Source organism: Lynx canadensis, chromosome B2 (genome assembly GCF_007474595.2).
Source record: "Lynx canadensis isolate LIC74 chromosome B2, mLynCan4.pri.v2, whole genome shotgun sequence".
NCBI classification, from domain to species: domain Eukaryota; kingdom Metazoa; phylum Chordata; class Mammalia; order Carnivora; family Felidae; genus Lynx; species Lynx canadensis.
This window is the reverse complement of record NC_044307.1, coordinates 1,789,536-1,814,658: the sequence shown is the minus strand read 5'-3', so window position 1 is coordinate 1,814,658 and position 25,123 is coordinate 1,789,536. Positions and strand designations below refer to the sequence as shown.

Sequence of the window (25,123 nt, the reverse complement as noted above, 5' to 3'; positions counted from 1 at the left end):
CTACAGGGTAGTCCTTGTTCGCGTTCTGCCAGGTCACCTCCGTAGTGTTCTCTGTGGCTGTTTTACTCCGATCCAGGATACAGTCCAGCAACCTATGTTGCATTTAATTGCCTCTTTAGTCTCCTTGAATCTGGAACAGTGACTTCGTCTCTTTTTTTTGTTTTTTTAAAGTTTATTTATTTTGAGAGAGAGAGTGTGTGTGTAAGCAGGAGAGGGGCTGAGAGGGAAGGAGAGAGAGAATCCCAAGCAGGCTCTGCACTGTCAGCCCAGAGCCCAATGCGGGGCTGGAACTCACGAACTGTGAGGTCATGACCTGAGCTGAAATGAAGAGTGGGTCGCTTAACCAACTGAGCCACCCAGGTCCCCCACTTGGTCTTTCCTTGTCTGCCACGACATTGATATTTGTCTTACGTTTTCTCTTGATAAGGTCCGTGTTGTTCCTTTTGCCTAGAATGCCACACAAGATATGTTTGCCTTAGTGCATCACATCAGGGAGGCACATGGGGATGGGCTGTTGCGTTACTGATGAGCTTAAGGTGGTGTCTGTCAGATGTCTGTTTCCTAAAGTTACCACTTTCCCCTTGGTAGTCCCCTGAGTAGCCTGTGGGAGCTGTCCTGTGATAGTCTCCATCCGCCAGTGTGAGCATCCACCTGGGTTTGTTTGGTTTTCTTTCTGGGCGGCCATGCTTGGTCCGCACTGTCCTCGTTTGCCGCGTATCCCCAGCACGTAGAACACAGTCCGAGTCTCCGTAGGTGTGCAGTCCCTCTTTACCAAACGGGTGGACATCTCGGTCTGCTACTCTCTTATTTACTGCTGCTTTGAAAGATTAAATGGGGCTTGTCTGGTATTTCCTTGAAGATGTCCATAACTGCTGTTCAGTCCTGTTCCCACCAGGATGCATTTTCAAGGTAAATCTTTTATCCCCAGGCTTCTGTCTATACTCGGGGACAGGACATGCACTCGCTGGTGACAGAGTATCAGGGAGCCTCTTCAGAATGTCAGAGCCTCCAGCTCCTGCCCAGGGTAACTGCCTTGAAGTGTGAACCTCCAGAGCTCTGCCAAGAGAACCCCGGAGAAGTGAGTGGTGAGTGCCAGTGCGTGTGTAGTACGGAAATTGGGAGCAGACACTGACAGGCGCTTGTTTATCTGTGTCTTTCAGTTTTTATATATAGGTAGGTATACATATATATATCTATGTTTATGTCTATATATGTGTGTGTGTGTATCTATCTGTCTATATTTTTTCCCTACCCTGTATCTAAGCAAGCTTCTAAAAACATTTGGGATTGTTAGGATCCTGAGATCTTGTCCAATTCCCCTCCCAATAGTTGGGAAAACCAAAAGTCAGGCTGTTTAATGACTTGCCCAGGGTCATCAGAGGCAGAGCAACATCTAGAATTCAAGTCACCTGACCTTCTGACCGGAGGTCTCTCTGCTACTTACCTTTGCTCTACATGTCTAATTCTACACTTGTGGGTGTTTTCAATATTTACTTGGTAGCTTTCCACAAATTTACCTTTTTCCCCACAATAACACTGTCTTCAGTATCCTCCCTGCGTCTAACCTGGAGTCATTTTATTTTATTTTATTTTATTTTTTTAATTTTTTTAACGTTTATTTATTTTTGGGACAGAGAGAGACAGAGCAGGAATGGGGGAGGGGCAGAGAGAGAGGGAGACACAGAATCGGAAGCAGGCTCCAGGCTCTGAGCCATCAGCCCAGAGCCTGACGCGGGGCTTGAACTCACGGACCGCGAGATCGTGACCTGAGCTGAAGTCGGACGCTTAACTGACTGAGCCACCCAGGCGCCCCTCCTGGAGTCATTTTAAATGCAGCTGTGGGCTTAAACAGGTTGTCTCTGTTCTCCATTGAAGTGCATTCTTCTGTGTGCAGGGTCCCCCCACTTTCCATACCCAGGCTTCACCTCCAGGAAACCATCCCAACTGTTGCTTATTGTTGAGCTCTGTGCAGGCATCTGGCACAATGTTTGAGGTCTGCAGATGGATTGATAACAGACAGAAGTACACAGAAAGTTCAAAGAAGAGACCTTAGAATTCCACAGTGCAGTGTTTTTTAACCTTCTCATGAGGGGTGCTACTAGTTTTTCCCCGGAAGTTATTGAAAACTTGACTCTCTTCCCTGGAGAATGTAGGTGCATGCAAAATTATGCATATGATTTCAGAGGGTTCGTGGTTTACCCCAGTCACGGTTTACCATGGTTTACCAAATTCGCTACATTGGTGATCTGTGAATACTGATATTTTGACAGTAAGTGTAGAATGAATAAACGGTTCATATAATAAATCACTAGAGGGAGATGAAATGTATACGGCTCATATTACTTATGGTGTTTACTCATATCATGTAGCATGAATAGGACTTGATACTTCCCTGCTTACTTGACTGATGGTTCTGTCATATTTCTACAGCTGTGAAAAACCAGCATTGCATGAAGCCCCAGAATAGTTTGTTTATCTGAAGAAGTTGAGAGGTAGTGGGGAGCCCCACAGTGAGCAGACATTCCTACTTACCTATGAGATGATGAATATACACCTACTGAAAGCAGTTTTGTTTTGACTGGAGAGGAGAGAGGGGTAATGAACAGAGGTGGGCAGTTGTCAGAATGGTGAGGATGGTAATTGACAAATAGGTAACAGTGATCATAGGATGTAAGATTCTTTCGTGTAAGTGAATGCTTAAAAACAGCATGACATGGCTCACAAACCGGACCCCAGCCGCATTGTGGGCAGGACAGTGGCCTCTTGTGGTTTTCTGTGTCCCCAGAGGGAGGCACCACTGCTGTGGTAGGTGTTATCCAGATGAGAACGCTCTCTGGGCCTTCCGGAAGCATGCTTTGTCATTTTCTAAGGCTTTTTTTTTTTTTTTTTTTTATATATCCTTTTAGCTCCTTCCGAATATTTAAAGACTCTAGCTAAAGGCCTACCTATCAGTTATAAACCCAGCACATTTCTCCAGGTTACCTGACAGTACATGACTTAGACCAATTTCCCAGACTAGTGGCGTTTCTTCCTCCTGTGCTGGGATTTTCAAGGGATAGTAAGTTAACCAGTGTGGTTGGAGGGTAGGGTTTGTTTGCGAAAGAGTGTGTGGGAGGAATGGGGAAGTCACGTGGGAACGTTTTGTGGCATTAAAGTTTGGACTGTCATTAAAAAGTTGGGTGCCATAGAAGCCTTTTTTTTTTTTTTTAATTTTTTTTTTTTAACGTTTATTTATTTCTGAGACAGAGAGAGACAGAGCATGAACAGGGGAGGGGCAGAGAGAGAGGGAGACACAGAATCGGAAACAGGCTCCAGGCTCTGAGCTGTCAGCACAGAGCCCGACGCGGGGCTCAAACTCACGGACTGTGAGATCATGACCTGAGCCGAAGTCGGACGCTTAACCGACCAAGCCACCCAGGCGCCCCTAGAAGCCTTTTTAAAAAAATTTTTTTATAATGTTTTATTTTTGACAGAGTGTGAGTGGGGGAGGGGCAGAGAGAGGGAGACAGAATCCCAAGCAGGCTCCAGGCTCTGAGCTGTCAGCACAGAGCCCTATGCGGGGCACGAACCCACAAACATCTCATGACCTGAGCTGAAGTTGGACATTCAACCAACTGAGGCACCGAGGCGCCCCAGCCTTTTTTTTTTTTTAATCAAAAATATGATTTACAGCAATTGTAGTGTGTGTGTGTGTGTGTGGTATTCTTATCTGTCATGGGACACTAGAATTAAATGAAAACTCACGAGTACTGTATTTTTCCCAATCTCTCAATGCTCAGTTGTGATAGTCTTAGTGTCAGATGCGTCGTTGAGTGTTTGCATGTTGGTGGAGAAGTAGAAGGGACCTTGAGGTATCACCCGATAGACCGCACCTGAAGCCTGCATCCTCCTGTTCTGTCTTGAGCAGGGATGCACAGCAGTAGATCAGTGTGGTGTTTGTATTGAACTTTCCCATATGTGAAAACATCCCTCTGCCTCTTTCTCGGGCTTAACCCTAATGCTCTTCCACCTGAGGAGGATGATAAGGAGCAAACACAAAGTCTGATTTGACCTTTGCTATCTCAGATTTTCCATTGTCTTTGTTTTCTTTCCTCACTGCATTTTATGTTTGCCCCTTTCCATTTTCTTTCCCATCCTCCCCTTCTCAATATAGCCCCTTCTCTGTCAGCAGACCTGTTTCACATTGTGCTTTTTTAGTTGAAGGGTTTGGCATGTATGTGTTGTTGGGGGGAGTTGGGGGTAAGGTCGCAACAGTGCATCAGGGACAAGCCTGTTTTTCCAGCAAGCTTTATTAGTTCCTCTAGATACGGAACAACACCAGCGAAAAGATGCTATGGTGATCCATTGTGTCTGGAGCAAAAAAAGTGATGCTACAGTCTTGGATAAATTCTGGGTTAGAATGATCATGTCTTCTTCATTTAGTTTTGTGTAGCTGGTATTAAGCCGATCTGAAAATATAATAATACATGACCTCAGGGGGGTCTTGCGGTTTTACAAAGAGCTTTTGTGTTCATTCATTTGATCTTCACCAGCCCTGTAAAGTGGACTATGTTTTCCCCATGGCACAGATAAGGAATGGGAGGCTTAGCAAGACTGACAGGCCCAAGGTCACACAGCTGCAGCTGTAACCTAGTTCTTTTTTTTCTTTTCTTTTAATTCCAGTGTAGTTAACATACAGTCTTATATCAGCTTGAGGTATATAATACAGTGATTCAACAATTTTGTGTATTGGTGCTCACCACGGTAAATGTTACTCTTAATCCTGGTCACTGATTTCACCCATTCCCCCACCCACCTGCCCTCTGGTAAACGTCTGTTGTTCTATGTAGTTTGGTTTTTTTTTTTTGATGTTTTATTTTCAGAGAGAGAGCAAGCAAGTGAGAGCTCAAGCGGGGAAAGGGGCAGAGGACAGAGAATCCCAAACAGGTTCCATCCTGTCAGCATGGAGCCCTATGCAGGGCTCAATCCCACAAACCCTGAGATCATAACCTGAGCTGAAATCAAGAGTCGGACACTTAACTGACTGAGCCACCCTGTTCTATGTAGTTAAAAGTCTTTTTTTGTTGTTCTATGTAGTTAAGAGTCTATGTAATTAAGAGTCTTTTTTGGTTTTTCTCTTTTTTTCCCTTTGTTTTGTTTCTTCTGTTCCACATGAATGAAGTCATATGGTATTTGTCTTTCTCTGTCTTATTTTGCTTAGCATAACACTATCTAGCTCCATCCATGTCACTGCAAATGGCAAGATTTCATCCTTTTTATGACTGAGTAATATTCCTGTGTGTGTCTGTGTGTGTTGGTGTGACTCCATTCGTGTGTGTGTGTGTGTGTATACTTCTATATGCGTACCACATCTTTATCCATTCATCTGTCAGTGGACACTTGGGCTGTTTCCATAGTTTGGCTATTGTAGACAATGCTGCTATAAACAGGGGGTGCATATATCCTTTTGAATGAGTGTTTTCATATTCTTTGGGTAAATACTCAGTAGTGCGATTACTGGATCATAGGGTAGTTCTATTTTTTATTTTTTAAGGAACCGCCATACTGTTTTCCACAGTGCCTGTACCAGTGCATTCGCCACCAACAATGTGGGAGGATTCCTTTTTGTCCATATTTTCACCAACACTAGTTGTTTCTTATGTTTTTGAATTTAGCTATTTTCACAGGTGTAAGGTGATACCTCATTGTAGTTTTGATTTGCATTTCCTGATGATAAGTGATGTTAAGCATCGTTTCATGTGTCTGTTGGCCATGTGCATATCTTCTTTGGAGAAATGTCTGTTTGTGTTTTCTATCCATTTATTGGATTATTTGTTGGTGTTGAGTTGTGTAAGTTCTTTGTATTTTTTGGATTTTAATCCGTTATTGGACATGCTATTTACAAATGTCCTCTCCCATTCAGTAGGTTGTCTTTTAGTTTTGTTATTTCCTTTGCTGTGCAGCTTTATCTCAATATAGTCCCAATAGTTTATCTTACTTTTATTTTCCTTGCCTCAAGAGACCTATGTAGAAAGATTTTGCTACAGCCATGTCAGAGAAATTACTGCCTATGCTCTTGTCTAGAATTTTATGGTTTCGTGTCTCAAATTTAGGTCCTTAATTTATTTGGGGTTTATTTTTGTGTATGGTGTAAGAAAGTGGTACAGTTTAATTCTTTCACATGGAGCTGTCTGGTTTTCCCACCACCATTTGTTGAGAAGACTGTTTCTCCCATTGCATATTCCTGCTTCCTTTGTCAAAGATTAATTGGCCATATAATCACGGGTTTATTTCTGGGCTTTCTACTCTATTCCATTGATCTATGTCTGTTTTTGTGCCAATATCATACTGTTTTGATTACTGCTGGTTTGGTTTTTTGTTTTTTTTTTTAAGTTTATTTATTTATTTTGAGAGTGAGGGAGTGCAAGTGGGGAAGGTACAGAGAGAGAGGGAGAGAGAATCCCAAGCAGGCTGCATGCTGTCAGCATGGAGCCTGACGCAGGGCTCAGTCCCACCAACTGGAAAATTATGACCTAAGCCTAAATCAAGAGTCAAACACTCGACCGACTGAACCACCCAGGCTCCCTGATTATTACTGCTTTGTAATATAACTTGAAATCTGGAATTGTAATACCTTCAGCTTTGTTTTTTCCTTTTTCAAGATTGCTTTGGCTATTTGGGGATCTTTTGTGGTTCCATACAATTTTTTACGATTGTTTGTTCTAGTTCTGTAAAAAATGCTGCTGTAAATTGCTTTGGATAATATGCACATTTTAATTGTATTTGTACTTCCAATCCGTGAGTCTTTCATTTGTGTCATCTTCAGTTTCTTTCCTCAGTGTTTTACAACCTCCTTGGTTAAGTTTATTCCTAGATATTTCATTATTTTGGTGGAATTGTAAATGGGATTATTTTCTTAATTTCTCTTTCTGCTGTTTCGTCATTATATAGAAATACAGTGGATTTGTGTACATTGATTTTGTAACCTGTGACCTTACTGAATTATTAATTGTAGTAGTTTCTTGGTTGAGTCTTTTGGGTTTTCTCTACATAGTATCATATCATCTGCAAATAGTGAAAGTTTTCCTGCTTCCTTACCAGTTTGGATGTCCTTTATTCCTCCTCCTTCTCTGATTGCTGTGGCTAGGACTTCCAGTACTATGTTGAATAAAAGTTGTGAGAGTGGACATCCTTGTCTTGTTCCTCACCTTAGGAGAAAAGCTCTCAGTTTTTCCCCTTTGAGACTGATATTAGCTGTGGGTTTTTCATATATTGCCCTTATTATGTTGAAGTTTGTTTCCTCTAAACCTTCTTTGTTGAGTGTTTGTATCATGAATAGATATTGTACTTTGCCAAATATTTTTTCTTTTTTTAGTTTCTATTGAAATGATTGTATGGGGGCACCTGGGTGACACAGTTAAGTGTCCAACTCTGGGTTTCGGCTCAGTTCACGATCTCACGGTTTTGTGAGTTTGAGCCCCGCACAGAGCTCTGTGTGCTGTCAGTGTGGAGCTTGCTTGAGATTCTCTCTCCTTCTCTCTCTGCCCCTTCCCCACTCATGCTCTATCTCTCTCAAATAAATACATAAACTTAAAAACAGAAATGATCATATGGTTTTTATCCTTTTATTGATATGTCACATTGATGGATTTGCAAATATTGAATCAAATCACTATTGCATCCTTGGAATAAATCCCACTTTATTGTGGTGAATGATGTTTTTAATGTATTGTTGGCTTAGGTTTGCTAATATTTTGTTGAGGATTTTTGCATCTGTTCATCAGAGATATTGGCCTGTAGTTCTTTTTTGTAGTGTCTTTATCTTTTTTTTTTTTTTTTTTTTTTTTTAAATCAGGGTAATGCTGGCCTTATAGAACTAATTTGGGAGCCTTCCTTCCTCTTCTACTTTTTGGAATCATTTGAGAAGAATAGGTGCTAACTCTTCTTTAAATATTTGGTAGAATTTGCCTGTGAAGCCATCTGGTCCTGGACTTTGTTTGTTGGGAGTTTCTTGATTGCTAATTTAATCTTCTTGTTGGTAATTAGTCTGTTCAAACTTTCTGTTTCTTCCTGATTCTGCTTTGGTAGTTTCTTTGTTTCTATGAATTTATCCATTTCTTCTAGGTTGTCCAATTTGTTGGCATACAGTTTTTCATAATAGTCTATTAGGTTTGTGTTTCAGTGGTGTTGATTGTTATTTATACTCTTTCATTTGTGATTTTGAGTCTGTTTTTGTTTTTAATGAATCTGACTAGAGGTTTATGAATCTGGTTGATCTTTTCAAAAAACCAGCTCCTGGTTTCATTGATCTGTTTTTGTTTTGTTTTTTAATGTTTATTTTTGAGAGTGAGAGCCAGAGTATGGATGGGGGAGGCAGAGAGAGAGAGAGGGAGACACAGAATCTGAAGCCGGCTCCAGACTCTGAGCTGTCAGCACAGAGCCTGCCTGACACAAGGCTCAAACCCATGAACTGTGTGTGAGATCATGACCTGAGCTGAAGTCAGATGCTTAACTGACTGAGCCACCCAGGTGCCCCTCAGATCTGTTCTATTGTGTTTTTAGTTTGTATATCATTTATTTCTGCTCTAATCTTTATTATTTACTTTCTTCTGGTGGTTTTGGGTTTTGTTTGTTCTTTTTCTAACTCATTCAGGTGTAAGGTTAGGTAGTTTGAGATTTTTCTCGCTTCTTGAGGTAGACCTGTATTGCTATAAACTTCCCCTTAGAATCACTTTTATTGCATCCCCAAGGTTTTGGACTGTTGTATTGTCATTTTCGTTTGTTTCCATGTACTTGTTGATTTCTTTTGTTTCCTGGTTGACCCATTCAATGTTTAGTAGCATGTTATTTAACCTCCATGTTATTTGTGGTCTTTCCAGATTCTTTCTTGTGGTTGATTTCTTGTTTTCCTTCCTTCCTTCATTTAATTTTATTTTCTTTCTTTTTAAAAAATTTTTTTTTTAATATTTATTTTTGACAGAGAGAGAGAGAGAGAGAGAGAGAGAGAGCATGAGCGGGGGAGGGGCAGAGAGAGAGGGAGGCACAGAATCTGAAGCAGACTCCAGGCTCTGCGCCGTCAGCACAGAGCCCGACGCGGGGCTTGAACTCACAGACTGCGAGATCATGACCTGAGCCAGAGTCGGATGCTCAACCGACTGAGCCACCCAGGCGCCCCTTTTATTTTCTTTCTTTGGGCTTCACTTCCAGCATGGAGCCCAGTGCAGGGCTCAAACTCACAACCCTCAGATTAAGACCTGAACTGAGATCAAGAATCAGGTGCTTAGCCAACTGAGCCACCCAGGTGCCCTGATTTCTAGTAATATAGTATTGTTGTTAGAAAAGATGCATGGTATGACTTTGATCTTTTTGAATCTTTTGAGATTTGTTTTGTGGCCTAATATGTGATCTATTCTGGAATAATGTTCTGTGTGTAATTGAAAAGAATGTGTGTTGCGCCTGGGTGGCTCAGTCGGTTAAGCATTCAACTCTTGGTTTCGGCTCAGGTCGTGATCTCACGGTTTGTGAGTTCAAGCCCTGCATCGGGTTCTGTGCTGGCAGCCTGAAGCCTGCTTGGGATTCTATCTCCCTCTCTCCCTGCCCCTCCCCTGCTTGCTCTCTAACTCTCTCTCTCTCTCTCTCTCTCTCTCTCTCTCTCAAAAATAAATAAATAAATAAACATTAAAAAAAAGAAAAAGAAGAGAATGTGTATTCTGGCGTTTTAGGATGGAATGTTCTGAATATATCTGTTAAATCCATCTGGTCCATCAAAGCCAGTTTTTCCTTGATGATTTTGTGTTTGGATGATCAGTGCATTAATGCACAAAGGGTGTTAACCCCCTCCCACTATTATTACTGTCATTTATTTCCTTTATGTTTGTTATTAACTGTTTTATGTATTTGGATGCTGCCATGTTGCGTGCATAAATACTTACAATTGTTATATCTTCTTGTTGGATTTTGCCCTTTCTGACTATATAGTGCTCTTCTTTGTCTCTTTTTACAGTCTTTGTTTTAAAGTCTAGTTTGTCCGATATAAGTATTGCTACTCTGGCTTTATTCATAAGTGTTCCTCCATCCCCTCAATTTCAATCTGCAGCCGCCTTTAGTAGGCGCTTATAGGCAGCATACAGATGGGTCTTGTTTTTTTATCTACTATGTCACCTTATGTCTTTTGATTGGATTTGTTTAGTCCATTTACATTCAACATAATTATTGATAGACAAGTATTTATTGCCATTTTTTACTTTTTTGTGATTGTTTCTATAGATTTTCTTCGTCCTTTCTCCTCTTGCCCTCTTTCATGGCTTGTTGGCTTTCTTTCTTGTATATTTGGATTTCTTTCTTTTATTCTTTGCATATCTGTGACTGGCTTTTGATTTGTGGTTACCATTAGGTTTGTGTATAACCTCTTCTGCATATAGCAGTCTGCATTTAAAGATGATGGTCACTTAGTTTTGAACTCATTCTTTATTCCTCTCCCCCTCCCACCATTCAAGTTTTAGGTATATGGTGTCATGTTTTACTAATCTCTTTCTTGACTGATTTTTACAGATATACTCGTTTTTACTTATTTTCTTTTTTTTTGCTTTTCATACTCTTATGGTCTTTCCTTTCCACTCAAAGAATCCCTTTTAATACTTCTTACAGGACTTTTTTAGTGGTCGTGGACTCCTTTAGTTTTTGTTTGTGAGAAACTCTATATCTATCCTTCTATTCTGAATGATAGCCTCACTGGATAGAGTTTTCTTGGCTGCAGATTTTTCCCGTTCAGCACTTTGAATATCAGGCCACTCCCTTCTGGCCTGCTAATTTCTGCTGAAAAATCTGATAGCCTTATCAGGTTTCCTTTGTATGCAACTCTCTTCTCTTGATGCTTTTAAGATTTTTTTCTTTGTCACTACTTTTTGCCTTTTTAATTTTTTTTACTTTTTGCCGTTTTAATTACTATGTGTCTTGGTGTCGACCTCCGTGAGTTAAATTCTTGGGAGGATCTCTGTGCCTCCTGAATCTATCTGGATATGTTTCCTTCTCCAAATTAGAGATGTTTTCAGCTTTTTTTTTTTTTGAGAGAGAGAGAACGAGTTGGGGAGGGGCAGAGGGCTAGGGAGAGAAAGAATCCCAAGCAGGCTCCATGCCCAGCATGGAGCCCAATGCAGGGCTTGATCCCACGACCATGAGATCACGATCCAAGCCGAAATCAAGAGTTGGGTGGTTAGCTGACTGAGACACTGAGACACCCCTCAGTTATTTTTCAAGTCAATTTTCTCCCCCCTCCTTTTTTTAAACGTTTACTTATTTAAGAGAGCATGAGCAGGGGAGAGGGAGGGGCAGAGACAGAGAATCCCAAGCAGGTTCCCCACTGTCAGCACGGAGCCCCACAAGGGGCTCAGGCCTGCACACCATGAGATCATGACCTGAGCTGCAATCAAGAGTTGGATTCTCAACTGACTGAACTACCCAGGCAGCCCTCCCTCCTTTCTATCTCTTCTTCTGAGATCCCTATAATATGAATGTTAGGCTTGGTAGAACCACTGAATTCCTTAAGGATTCTTAATTTGCATAATTTGCTTCTCCGTTTCTCAGTTTGGTTACTTCCCATTATTCTGTCTTACAGTTTGTTAATTCATTCCTCTTTTTCGACTAGCCTGCTATTTATTCCTTCAAGTGTATTTTTTTCTTCACAATGTGCTTATTTTTTAAAAATTAATTAATTTTAAATTTACATCCAAGTTAGTTAGCTTAAAGTGCAACAATGATTTCAGGAGTAGATTCCTTAGTGCCCCTTACCCATTTAGCCCATCTCTCCTCCCACAACCCCTCCAACAACCCTGTTTGTTCTCTGTATTTGAGTCTCTTATGTTTTGTCCCCCTCCCTGTTTTTATATTACGTTGCTTCCCTTCCCTTATGTTCATCTGTTTGTATCTTAAATTCCACATGAGTGAAGTCAATATGGTATTTGTCTTTCTCTAATTTCGCTTAGCATAATACCCTCTAGTTCTATCCATGTTATTGCAAATGGCAAGATTTCATTCTTTTCGATTGCTGGGTAATACTGCATTATATATACCACATCATCTTTATCCATTCATCTGTCGAACATTTGGGCTCTTTCCATACTTTGGCTATTGTCAACATCGCTGCTATAAACATTGGGGTGCCTGTGTCCCTTCGAAACAGCACACTTGTATCCCTTGTATAAATACCTAGTAGTGCAATTGCTGAGTTGTAGGGTAGTTCTATTTTTAATTTTTTGAGGAACCTCCATACGGTTTTCCAGAGTGGCTGCACCAGCTTGCATTCCCACCAGCAGTGCAAAAGGGTTCCTCTCTCTCCGCATCCTCGCCAACATCTGTTGTTCCCTGAGTTGTTAATGTTAGCCATTCCGACAGGTGTGAGGTGGTATCTCATTGTGGTTTTGATTTGTATTTCCCTGATGATGAGTGACGTTGAGCATTTTTTCCATGTGTCTATTAGCTATCTGGATATCTTCTTTGGAGAAGTGTCTATTCGTGTCTTTTGCCCATTTCTTCATTGGATTATTTGTCCTTCAAGTGTATTTTTAATTTCATGAATTGTGTTCTTGATCTCTGATTGGTTCTTTTTTGCCATTCTGTTAAGGGTCTCACTGATCTCCTCCACTTTTTTTTTCAAGTTCAGTGAGTATCTTTAAGATTATTAAAATCTCTATCAGGCATATTACTTATATCCATTTCACTTAGGTCTCTTGCTGTGGATTGGTCTTGTTCTTTTGTTCGGGACGTATTTCTCGCCTCATTTTTTCCAGTTCTCTGTGTTTCTGTGTGATAGGAAAGTTAGCTACTTTTCTTGCTCCTAAGGATAAGAGACTTGTGAAGAAGAGGTCCTGTAGTGCCCTGCCCTGCAGTGTCCCCTGTTCCTAGGCCTGGTGCTCCAGGGAGTGTTTTCTATGTCTCTTGTGTGTGTTCTGCTTTTGAATCTTGGCCTGTTTTTCCGTGAGCCAGTTGTCTGCAGAGCTTCTCTTCGCCTCTTCTGTGCATTGTTTAGTCCCTAGTGGGAGTGGGGTGTGTTTTAATAAGGGGTGTGAAAGGTCCCTTGTGAAAGGTGACCTGCCCTGGTCGCTGCCGGAACTGAGGTCCTACAAAGTGCACTGTCAGGAGATGTGTTGGCAGGGTTTGTGCAGCTCTTCTGCGGGCCGAGGCCCTGGGTGCAGAGACTAATCTGAGGAGGACTAGAAAGGGCAGCTCTGACCACGTGCAGGGGTGGGGGCTTGGTGGAAGGAAGTCATGTTTAGAGTGTCGGAGCTGAGCTGGTTCCTCAGGTGGCTGCTTTTTATGCTGGGGGTGAGGGAGATAAGTGACACCTGCCAGCTCCTTTGTTCCTGGAGGGGTCTCCCTACAACCCCTGTCTCTCCATGCCATGTTCCGAGTTGAGCAAACCACTCTCCTGTCTGCCCCTGCCATTTTTCAGACTGTTCGCTCCATGCTGTACCTGCACGGGCTGTTTGTCACGCTAAGGGTGGGGACTTGTCTTAATACCTTCGGGCTCTCCCAGAACTGAGCCCGCCAATTTTTAAAATTCCAGGATGTGAGTCCCACTGGTTATAAGAACTCAAGAAATTTGGCCCCTCTCACTTTCAGAGGCAGATGTTATGGGAATTTGCCCTCTCTTTTGTGGACTCCCTGTGTGAAGGCCTGTTTTTGCCCATCATCTTGCCACCAGCTCCCTCCCCACCACGGACGGCCATGGTCTGGTCTGTTTCTCTCTCAGACCGCATCCTTGCCCTTCCTGCCTTCTTCAGCGTGCTCTCTTCTGGGTCTTTAGTTGTGAGTTTGTTCTGTCAGTCTTCAGGTAACTTCCAGGTTATATACACTGATGTGGATATTCTCTAGTTATTCATGTGGGGCGTGGCGAGCGTAAGGTCCGTCTCCTGTGCCGTCTTCCCAGCTGACCCTCTTGCTTTTAAAACTCTCCTTACCGTGACCTTTTGCCGTTTTATTTATCATGTGTCTTGATGTGGACCTCCTTGGTTGAGTTTTTGGGGCGAATCTCTTGCCTCCCGGATCTGGATTTCTTTTTCCTTCCCTGCGTTTAGGAAGTCTGCAGCTATTATTTCTTCAAGTAAATTTTCTTCCCTCTTTCTCTCCCTACTCCTTCTGGGATCCCTGTGGTGTTAGTGAAGCAGCTTGCGACTGCATCGAGCACGAACGGAGTCAGACCAGGTGTTTGCCAGAGATGCAGTAGCAGGAAACTGTTGGGCACTTTCCCTGTGTTGTCACCTGAGAAACTTTTCGTTGGTGGTGGGGCCTGCAGCCAGACCAGACCAGCTCTCTGCCCCCGGCCCACTGCTGGGGCTATACCCGGAGTGGTACGTAGGACTCTCTTCTCCTCTCCCTGGAGCAGGAGTCACTCTGGCGTGGCGGTGGCTCACTTGGGCTGCTTGCATGCTGCCATGCCTGTGGCCCCGGTTTGGACGGGCTCTGGCCACAAGTGCAGTGGAGGGGTGGATCCCCAAGGTGCAGCTTTACTAAGGTTTTCTGCACAGCCCTCTGTGAACGGGGACTGAGGCCAGCTGGGTCGGAAGAGGCGGATCCATCACATTTGCGAGTTGGGGAGAGGTGGTGTTAGCAAGGTTTTCGACGGTCCTCTGGGGAGGGTACCCACGGTGCTGGAGCAGGCCTGGTTGGAGGGGTCACATCCCCCAAAGTGCAGGGTGAGGTGTAAGTAAGTTAGGTAGTGACTGTTACTGCTGCACTGGCTCCCGCAGGTCTCCATGTGTCTATCCTGGGGGCTGGGGGAGAGAAATGGCACCTGCTGGCTCCTTTGTCCCTGGGGGGTGGTCTTCCAGGGTTCTGTCCCTGCAGACATGCTCTGAGCTTAGCAAAGAACTCTGCCTCCCATAGGCCCCAGGTGTTTTTCCAACTGCTGCTTCTATGCTGAATCTCCATGGGCTGTTGTGTCGTCTCTTTAAGGGCAGGGACTTAGTTTTCTCTTGGCCTCCATTCTTTCCCAGAGCGGAGTCTGGTGATTTTTTTCTTAAATGTTTATTTCTGAAAGAGAGAAGGCAGGGATACAAGTGGGGCAGGGGCAGAGAGAGAGATGGAGACAGAGGATCAGAAACCGGCTCAGCACTGACAGCAGAGAGCTTGACGCAGGACTTGAACCCACAAACCATGAGGTCACGACCCAAGCTGAAGTTGGATGATGAACCAACCGATTGAGCCACTTAAGTGCCCCAAGCCCGGTGATTTTTAAAATTCCAGATTTTAAGTTCTGCTGGTTGTAAGAATCTTGAAATTCGGCCCCTCTGGTTTTCAAAGCCAAATGTTATGAGGCTTCATCTTCCCACATGGGCAACCCTGTGATTGTCTACCCTCCCTGTGCCTGCAGATGCCCCCACCCCGGGGAGAGTCCTGTGGGTATTAGCTCCTCACTGTATCTTCGCCCTTTCTACCTTCTTTGATGTGTCCTCTTCTTTACATTGAGTTGGGGCTCTGTTCTGCCAGCCTTCGGGTTGCTTTCTGGGGCATTTACACTCTGGTGAGTGTCAGGTAGTTGTGTCCGAGAAACGAGGTGAGTGCCATCTTCCCAGCAGTCTAACCCCGTTCTTTTGCCAGCAAACCCAGTTTGTCTGCATTCTCTTTCTCTGGTCAGTCTGTAAACCCAACCCACCGAGAGCAAACTCCTTAGCTTGTACCTCCTTTGCTCCAGGCCCACTGCTGTGCATATAGTCGAAGCTCAGTTAATAGCTGATGCTGATGAGTGTTCTGGCTTCTGCTGAGTTTGTCTCTTCATTCCTTTGGGGGCCACATAGGACTGGTTCGTGGCCTTCAGTTCTTTCTTGCCTGTGTCCTGTTCTCTGCCTGCCAATTCTATGGCCTCATTGTCAGATGACATAGCCCCCATACTCACATAGTTCTTAGCTGTCTTTACCAGAAAATTCCACCCTTCCTTCCCTCCCTCCCGTGCACCCAAACGATGGTCAGATGGTTGAAAGAGGGAACTGTGCCTCCTCTGAGAATTTTTAGACACACCTCTTCTTACTGTCAGTATTCAGGTGTGAACCTTAAATACAGAACTTGACCACAGAATCTCAGTAGGCAGTAACTGATTTTGTAGTATTCTGGTGCCTCTTCTTAGCTCAGGATGATTTGCAAAATTGCCTCTTGCATTACCCAAGGAATCCAATTTTCTGTTATCTTGAACTTAGATGCTGAGGCAGCAGAGCAGTTAGGAGGAGATAGTGGTCAAGGGTTTCACATTGTGGTACAATATATCGGCATTGGAATGGTGTGATCCCTGCCTTCATTAAAGGGCAGTGGTTTAGGCCTTAGCCTCCAAACTGGAATCCTTCACTCTCTCAACTGAGCAGGCTGGAGTTGTGCCTGCCTCAGTGGTGTGGTTGCCCCAGCAGCCAAGGCCTTAGGATTGTCCATCAAGGTCAAGACCAGACAGCACGATGTGATGTGAACGGAGGGTCTGGGAGAGCCACGTGCAGCCCACAGCCTACTTTCATTCCCGGCATCCTTCAGATGAGAGAAGCATTCTGTCCCCAGGCTCCAGGACAGGAGGAAAACATTCCAGAAAGACAAGAAGGAGGATAGGTGGAGGTCTGAATTCCAGCTCTGCCATCTGCCAACGGTGGGACCTGGGCAAGTTAATTAATGGGTCATTGATTAAGCAGTCAATCAACAAAGGTCTGTTTGGCTTTATGTGCCTTTATTTTAGAATTTTTATTTTAAGTAGGCTCTGAACTCATGACCTTGAGATTAAGAGTCACATACTCTATCAACTGAGCCAGCCAGGTGCCCCTGACTTTACATGACTTTGAAATTTTTTATTTATTTTAATTTTACCTCCAGCATAGTTAACATGCAATGTTACATTAGTTTCATGGGTAGTGTAGCTTACTTTTATGTGAGAGGGTGTGTAAGAGTCGGGGAGAGGGACGATTTCAAGCAGGCTCCAGGCCCAGCACAGAGCCCGACCCGGGGCTGGATCCTATGACCCGCACCAAGATCAAGAGTCGGACGCTTAACTGGCTGAGGCCCCCCCCCCCCACCTCAGGTGCCCCCACTTATTGTCGGTCGTTCTGGAATCAGCTCCTATGTGGCACATTCCTAACATTTTTACCTCACGTCTAATGTCACTTGTATTTGTGTCTGGCGGGGGGGGGGGGGGGGTCTTTATTTCCCTGTCACCACAACTCTTCCTCTTTTCTACTTTCCTGTTTCCCCCTGGCCTTGTATCTGTTCTCAGCTTAATTTCTCCTTTAGCACTAGCTTCTCCCTCCTCTGATAAGTACCAGTGCATCACCGTAAAGCACTTGACCAGTTCATAAGCACTCAGTTGTGTGGATGGCAGGCCCTGAAGTTTTAGAATGGTGGGCTCCCTGGCAAAGTGGACACAGCGATGGGGGATGTTCAATATACAGAAGGTGTGCAGGCCAGGCCCCCACAAAAGGCGCTCGTCAAGGCTGTCAGGTCTCACGCGGGACTCCTGTCTCCTCCCAGCTCACGGGCACGTGGGTAGCAGTCCTCACCTGTGGGAGCTTCTGGGGCGGCACCGGCCCCCTGCGTTCCCCTTGTGACGAGAGCAGACCACGCATGCCTCGCGCAGGGGCTCGTTTCAATGACCGGCTGTTGCCTAATTCTGTACCGTGTGGGGAGGGAGGGAGGGCAGGGAGATGCCTGGTCGCAGACCGTGCCTCCACTCCTTTGAGGCTCAGGGCCTGATGCTTTATTTTGGGAGGTTCCTCCTCACACTCCTTTATATTCTTGGTGTTCCTGCACAGACCTCACAGTTACGATGGTAATGGGAATTCTGTCCTTAGCAAAACTTCACATTACCACAGATGACCCTTTTTTTCCTTGATCTCACAGTGGTTCAATCATTTTCCTAGTCATTTAGTTAAAATTTAAGTCCTGTGTTGCTACCTCGGTTTTCTCAAAACATGTGCCTGTGGAGTCCTCTCCTCACTTGGTCCCTTACTGCGGATTCTAACTGGTTCCTGATCCTGTTGAACCCAGAGTCTTCTGTTCTTAATTTACTCTTATGAAAAGAATTGTATAGGAAGTAAAACTTACAGGATTTTCAACAATGTAAGATCTGCGTCCCTAACTGTAGGTACCTATGAGTGTGGTCTGATTTTGAAAGACACTCTGTGGGTATAAGTAAGTGAAGATGAGGTTGTACAGGATCTGGGAGGGCCCCAGGGCTGGTGACTGGTGTCCTTATAATGTGAAGGCAGAGATCAGAACAAGGGACTTCCCAGCCAGAGAACCCTCTGGACTGCTGCCGACCCCCACAGCCCAGGAGAGAGGCAAGGATGGTCCCTGTCTTGGCACCACTGGTCTACAGTGTGGAAGCCACCACCCTTCACAACTGGACCCCTGTCCTTACCACAGTGAAGAGCCCAAGAGGCTGTCCTTTGCCGATTTCCCAGAATGGCCACTTCTGAGTCTGGCTCAGAGGAGAGAGAGCTCCTCTATGGGAACTCAGCTCAGAAGGCTACAGACTTCCATCTGATAAGTAGTGACAGCCTCGGGCTGCTCCCCTGTCCCATCATTAACTCTGACCTGGCCCTGGGGAGCCCACATTCCCTCCAGACCCTTGCGTTCCCTTCCGCTTCTGCCTGCACACTTCTCCGTCTTTACCATTTTGCATCCCTCCCCATCAGTCAGCTTAATGATTCTTGTTATCTTCTGATCATTTCTCACGAGTCCTGCTTTGCTTCCCATTTTCTTCCCTATAAAGGGTTCCATGTAATTGTCTTCAGACAGCTCTTCATGTCTGGAAGTCTCACAAACTCCTCTGCGTGATCCCTTCTTCATATCGGAGGAAGTTCTCTTCACTCTGAGAATACTATTGTCCATGTAGAATTTTCTCTAAATTTGCTTTGCTTTGTTAGACATTCTCTCCAGCTAACCATGCTGTGCCACACTTTGTAGGACTGGCTGTGATGGCACTTCTGGGGCACCTGATGATTATTTTAATTTGAAAATCCTATTCCCTCTGGATATTGAATTGAGGGGGAAAAATGCAGATGATGACATTTATATTCTTATTTTAGCTGAAGAAGCTGTAAGTAAAGATGGATTGTTTAATGCAAAGCAAGAAACTTTTGAAGAAATACAGCAAGGTGCTGAGGCCTCAGGAGCACCCAACAGGTGAGTGTCCATGTTAAGTGGAACTGATCCTGCAGCTGTAAGAACAAATTGGAATGACCAGAGAACCTAGTTGGTCAAAGCTGCTTCCCTGGAAGAATACGGGAAGAGAACTACTCTCACTTCAGGAATGGTAGGAGGCCCCGGGCCAGGAAGGGGACCGGTCAGTATCCTCATTATACAAAACCTTCGGTTGGTACACAGTTGCCCCCAGGAATCCTATCCTGACTCTGTTTACCCTGCCTGGCCACCTTTCCCTGGGTTCCCTTCTGTCTTGGTGGAGCTACAGAGAAGAGAAGCCAGGAAAGGAAGAGAATTCAGACAAGAGTGAGGGCTATCATGGCAGTGGAGAAACAAGAGCACTGGGAGAGTCCTGAACAAGAACTACCAGGAAAGTAGCTGATGAAGCAGAAATTAAAGATTTCTTTAATTAAGTAGGTACTTAATAAGCCTTGGATGTGGAGGAAAGGGGAAAGGGAAGGAGATGTAGCACAGATACTCCTAAAGCAGAGAGGGAAGGACCTGATCAAAGGCAGGGGGTTGGATTTGGGTGAGGCCATTGGCTCCTCCGAGATGAGCACAGAGGAGGAAGAAAACATCATGGGACAATTAGCTTGAAGCCTGGGGTGGGGGGACACTTGCTCATCTCAGGGAAATGGGGCTAAATCTTAGTGAAAATGGAAACGTCTTAAAGCTTAAGAAAAGTGAAATTTTTCATAAAGCTTTTGAGGTCCGAACCAAGCTCTACCAGAAACGTTTTGTGACCATTCTAACTGCAAAATAGGAATATATTGTGCCTGTCAGACATTTAACTTCAGTGAACAGAAACTGACTCAGCATCTCCCCACCACTACCCCTGCCCAGCCACACACACACACTTACACACTTTGTTTCCCACTTTTCCCCCCACTACTAACTCTCCTTTCCTTCTTCTACCATTTAGGGCCATAATGTGTACCCATTATCAATATTTGTTTGTAAAAAATACGCACTTTGATGTGAATGTTTTAAACTACTTAAATAGTATTGTGAATATTCTGTCACTCAGCATAACGTTTTAGGAGCTATCTGCACACATCTACTCCTTTACCTACAGCTGCCACATACTATCTGTAACGTACATCTATGGCCTGTCAGCTTCCCCAGAGATGGTCACCCAGCTGCTTCCAGGTCCCCGTCAGCAGGGACACTGCTGCACGGAACAGCCTCTACGTGCCCCCTGTGCGAGAACTTCTTTGGGACAAACACCTAGGAACAGAATTCCGAGTCGTAGCGTGTGTTTTACTAAAGTTAGCTCGGTATTGCCGACTTGACTTCTGAGAAGAACACCCCACCTGTACTCGGCTCAGTAGAGGGTTCACACCCTTCCAGCATTTGTCATTACTCAGTTCTCAAACCGAAGGATCCAGGCTCTTGGTCTCTTGTTCTACCGTCCTTAGTGTGCTGGTTTCTGACCGAGGACCATGACGGTCCCTGCAGCTCGAGTACAGAAAGGAGGTAGGAGGGCATCTTTCCCCTTGTTTGTTCCTGGCACCACGAAAGGAGAGGTCTCCCCCCCCCTCCCCCGTTCCTCACGGGCAGAAATGGACTTCTGTGACCACCTCTGGCTATAAGAGAGGCTGGGGACGGGGGGTACCAAGGAAAGGGGAATGGCATTACTATGCCTGGCTTAGACCAATTCATGCCTTTACCTGGACGCACTGCTGCCCCCAGAACGGGGTCTCTGACTGGCTAAAGGGAAGAGGGCAAGGGGCATTGGCAGGAAAGTCCCCGACTCTGCCACTGTCATGAAGCAGACAATTAGGGAAGCTTTCTCTGGGTGTCACAGGTCAAGCTGAACTAGACAGAGGTATGCATCAAGAACTTGGTTTGGAGAATCCAGGATGAACTGATAGGAGAGGTCAAGAGAGTTTGGTTGACAAGACCATTTTCCAGGCACATCTTTAGAAGTTTCCAACTTAGATATTTTTTTCTTCCACTCATTCAAGAAGCATTTTATCACTTGTATTCAGAGGCCTGTGTGACAGAGACCCCCACCTGCAGTGGGTCATGTGAGGGCACAGCGGAGCAGACAGAACCACAGTGCAGCGGGACATGTGCCTGTGCTGTGGGTATGGAGAGGCACCCGGACGAGACCTGGGATGCTGGAGGAGGCGTCCCAGAGCACTGACCTCTGAAACAAGACTCGGGCACCAGGCAGGAATTTGCTAGATGCAGACGAGATGGAGAGGAAGCAGACAGAGAAGTGAATGTGCCTGTGCCCAGACAGGGTTGGAGAAGACTGGGAGGAGCTACAGGATCCATGGAAGGCAGACCGTCTCAATGAGCAGGTTTCTGCCTGAGAAATGGTCCTCTTTGGAGTAGGAAACAAGGCTCTGTTTGCGGATACCAAGATGTGGAGTGTGGGGAAAGGGGATAAAGGGGCAAGAGGGAAGGAGCGTCAGTGTCCCTCGTGGGATATCTGCGGCCCTGCTCGCTCTGGGGTGTGGATTGAGAAGAACCAGCCAGGGTCTCCACTGGGTGAAGTTTTGCTGGTCTGGGGCTAGAGGAGGGACACCACAGCAGGGGGTTGATGATCCTGGCCTGAGAGGGGCTGCTGTGATGGATCATGAGGTCCACAAGTAGGGAGGGAAGGGAGGAGTTGGTGAGATGGGAGGGCAGCGATTGAGCATGACAACAGGGCCGAGGAGGGTCCCTGCAGTTGAGAGTATTTGGGAACCTTAGGATGGGTGGTGTGTTGAATGGGCCAGACAAGCACACTGGAGACACCTCGGATGATGAAGGCTTTAAGGAAATGAGTCAATACATGTAGTGTGAATTCTATTCCCTTCACTGCTTTTTGCCCTTCAGTCTTTTAGAACTAGACTGTTTAATGTCCTGTTGGTTTCATCTTGGTAACTTTAGCTTGCTTCCTTGTAACCCCATAAAAATCAGTTCAAAGGCAGGAAGTTTGAGTTTCTCCCCAGAGCAGAGTGTCCACCAGATGAATGTAGATCCTTCCGTGTTCAGAAATCCTGTGAGAGGTGTGAAGGAGCCCAGTAAATGACCTCCTTCCTGGTCCAGGTTTAGAGTCAATTGATAGAGCTACAGGAGTAAAAGGATTCTGGAAAACCTCAGCTTCGTTACTGACGGAAGCTCAATTGGACAGGGAAGCCCTGAAGCAGAGGACTCGGCCCATCTCCCACTGTAGAGGCCGGGGTGATTCAACTTGGGCCCAAAGGAACATGGGATGTTTGCCACTCGCTCCTGAAGATGGGGGAGGCACTGCCCTCAGCTGCCCAGTTCCTTGTTTCAGACTCAACAGCTACTGGGAGGGAGGCCCCCAGTGTTAGGTCTGGCCAAAGTCCTAGGAGTGAGAAGGGGGTAGTCTTTGCAGAAGAATACTTAGGTGTCACCAGATTCATGATGTCATGGTGAGGAAGACTAAGAATTTTATAATATGGTAATTCTTTCATTTCCAGAGATTGTATGCTCCAGCCACCTGGTACCTCAGTCTGTACTGACAGGACAGTTGTACATATGAACACCCTGAAGGACCGTCACCCAGGTGACTTGTGGGCCCGAATGCACATCTCCTCCTTGGAATACGCTGCAGGAGACATTACCCGAAAAGGGAGAAAAAAGGACAAAGCTCGAGTGAGTGAACTGCTCCAAGGCCTTGCATTTTCTGGTGACTCAGATGTAGAAGAAGAGAACAAGCCTGAGGCCCACCCTGCTCCAAAAAGGCTAAAGATATCAAACGTCCCAGAGAAGAATTGGACCAAAAGAGATCTTAAACCCAACTTTCCAAGCTGGTCAGCACTGGATTCTGGACTTTTGAATCTCAAAAGTGAAAAGTTGAACCCAGTGGAACTCTTTGAATTATTTTTTGATGACGAAACATTCAGCTTGATTGTCAATGAAACCAATAATTATGCATCTCAGAAAAATGTCAACTTGGAAGTCACAGTTCAGGAAATAAGGTGTCTGTTTGGGATCTTGCTTTTGAGTGGATTTGTGAGGCGTCCCAGAAGGGGGATGTATTGGGAAATCTCTGATACCGATCAGAACCTAGTCAAGGATGCAATTAGAAGGGACAGATTTGAATTGATTTTCTCATACCTACATTTTGCAGATAACAACCACCTAGATCAAAAAGATAAGTTTACAAAGTTGAGGCCTCTCATAAAGCAAATGAATAGAAATTTCCTCCTCTATGCTCCCCTTGAAGAACACTATTATTTTGATAAGACAATGTGTGAATGCTTTGATAGCGACCAATTCCTGAATGGGAAACCTATTAGAATTGGCTATAAAATTTGGTGTGGCACAACCACACAGGGTTATCTGGTTTGGTTTGAGCCCCATCAAGAAGAATCATCTGTGATGGTGGATAAGGATCTTAACCTTGGTTTAGGTGGAAATCTAGTGATGCATTTTGCTGATGTCCTTTTAGAGAGAGGCCAATATCCCTATCACCTGTGTTTTGATAGCTTCTTTACAAGTGTCAAATTGGTGTCAGCCTTGAAGAAGAAAGGAGTGAGGGCAACAGGAACAATTCGTGAGAACAGGACTGAAAAATGTCCCCTTATGAATGTAGAACATATGAAAAAAATGAAGAAGGGGTATTTCGATTTCCAAGTCGAAGAAAATGAGGAGATAATTTTGTGTCGTTGGCATGGAGATGGCATCATCAGTCTGTGCTCCAATGCCGTAGGCATAGAACCGGCCAGTGAGCTAAGTTGTGCCGATGATGAGGAGATCCATCAGATAGCTCAACCGTCTATAGTGAAATTGTATGATGAATGCAAGGAAGGTGTAGCTAAAATGGATGAAATCATTTCCAAATACAGGGTGAGAATAAGAAGCAAAAAATGGTACTCAATTTTAGTGAGCTACATAATTGACGTAGCCATGAACAATGCATGGCAGCTACACAGAGCCTGTAACCCAGATACCTCTCTAGACCTCTTGGATTTTCGGAGATATGTTGCACATTTCTACTTGGAGAACAATGCTAATCTATCAGATTAAGGCAGATAAAATGCGCATAATGCTAGTATTAACAAGATAAAATCACAGGTATATATCAGATTGTGTACCCTTCCAAAGCAAACCTGATGTAATGAAATTAACGTTTTAAAAAGTCGTATCTATGACCTATGTAAAGTTTCAAAGAAGTAATTTAAAAAATTGTATTGACTGAGTGCTACAGCTTTTTCTATGACTAATTTTGGTGAAACATGTGGGAAATAACTTGGATTAATTTGTGCATTGAAAGAAGGAAATTGTGTCTCTTTAATTCTTTGTGGAGGTTTTATTTTTGTTTTTTTTTGTTTTTTTTTTTTAATTCAGGCAATGCCATAATATCCAAAGACTGATGCTGAATCTACAATTGAAAAATTAAGGCGGGGCTCATGATGTACAGATGATCTTAAAACCTTAGGTGATAAGAGGCTGAAGACCTCAGCTTTAGTATAAAACTGGATCAGATGGTGCATAGGAGAGAAGGGCCGGGCAAGCATGCTGAAGAAGAGTGCTACAGAGGAAAAACTGGAAGTGAAGCAGTGCCTTTGAAAACTGAGAAAAGTGATGACATAGGAAGCAAATCAGGTAATGACAGCACCGTCAGGAAAAGAAGTTAGGAGTAAAGCTGACATAAAGCCCCTGTTAAAATCAGTTGGGGAAAACATATGTGCCAATAAACTGGACAACTTAGAAGAAATGGATAAATTCCTAGAAACCTAGCCTCCCAAAGCAAAAGAGTAGAAAATTTGAACAGACCAGTCACCAGAAATGAAATTGAATAAGTAATCAAAAAACTCCCAGAAAACAAAAGTCCAGGGCCACACAACTTCACAGGAAAGTTCTTCACAGGAAAATTCTACCAGACATTTAAAGAAGAATTAATACCCACTCTTCCCAAAATATTCCAAAAATAGAATAGGAAGAAAACTTCCAAATTAATTTTATGAGGCCAGCATTACCCTGATGCCAAAACCAGATAAAGACACCACCAAAA

At 44.4% G+C, this 25,123-nt stretch overlaps 1 protein-coding gene across 2 annotated transcripts in view; it reads left to right on the top strand.

The window, feature by feature from the left end:
* Positions 1–24,403, top strand: part of PGBD1 (piggyBac transposable element derived 1) — a 29,414-nt gene extending 5,011 nt beyond the window's left edge. For both annotated transcript variants that reach the window (XM_030316864.2, XM_030316865.2), the window contains exons 3-5: positions 929–1,085; positions 19,029–19,125; positions 22,584–24,403. In XM_030316864.2, coding sequence (XP_030172724.1) covers positions 929–1,085; positions 19,029–19,125; positions 22,584–24,135 — 1,806 coding nt within the window. In that variant the 3' untranslated portion in view covers positions 24,136–24,403. The remainder of the gene's footprint in view (positions 1–928; positions 1,086–19,028; positions 19,126–22,583) is intronic.
* Positions 24,404–25,123: the final 720 nt, after the last annotated feature.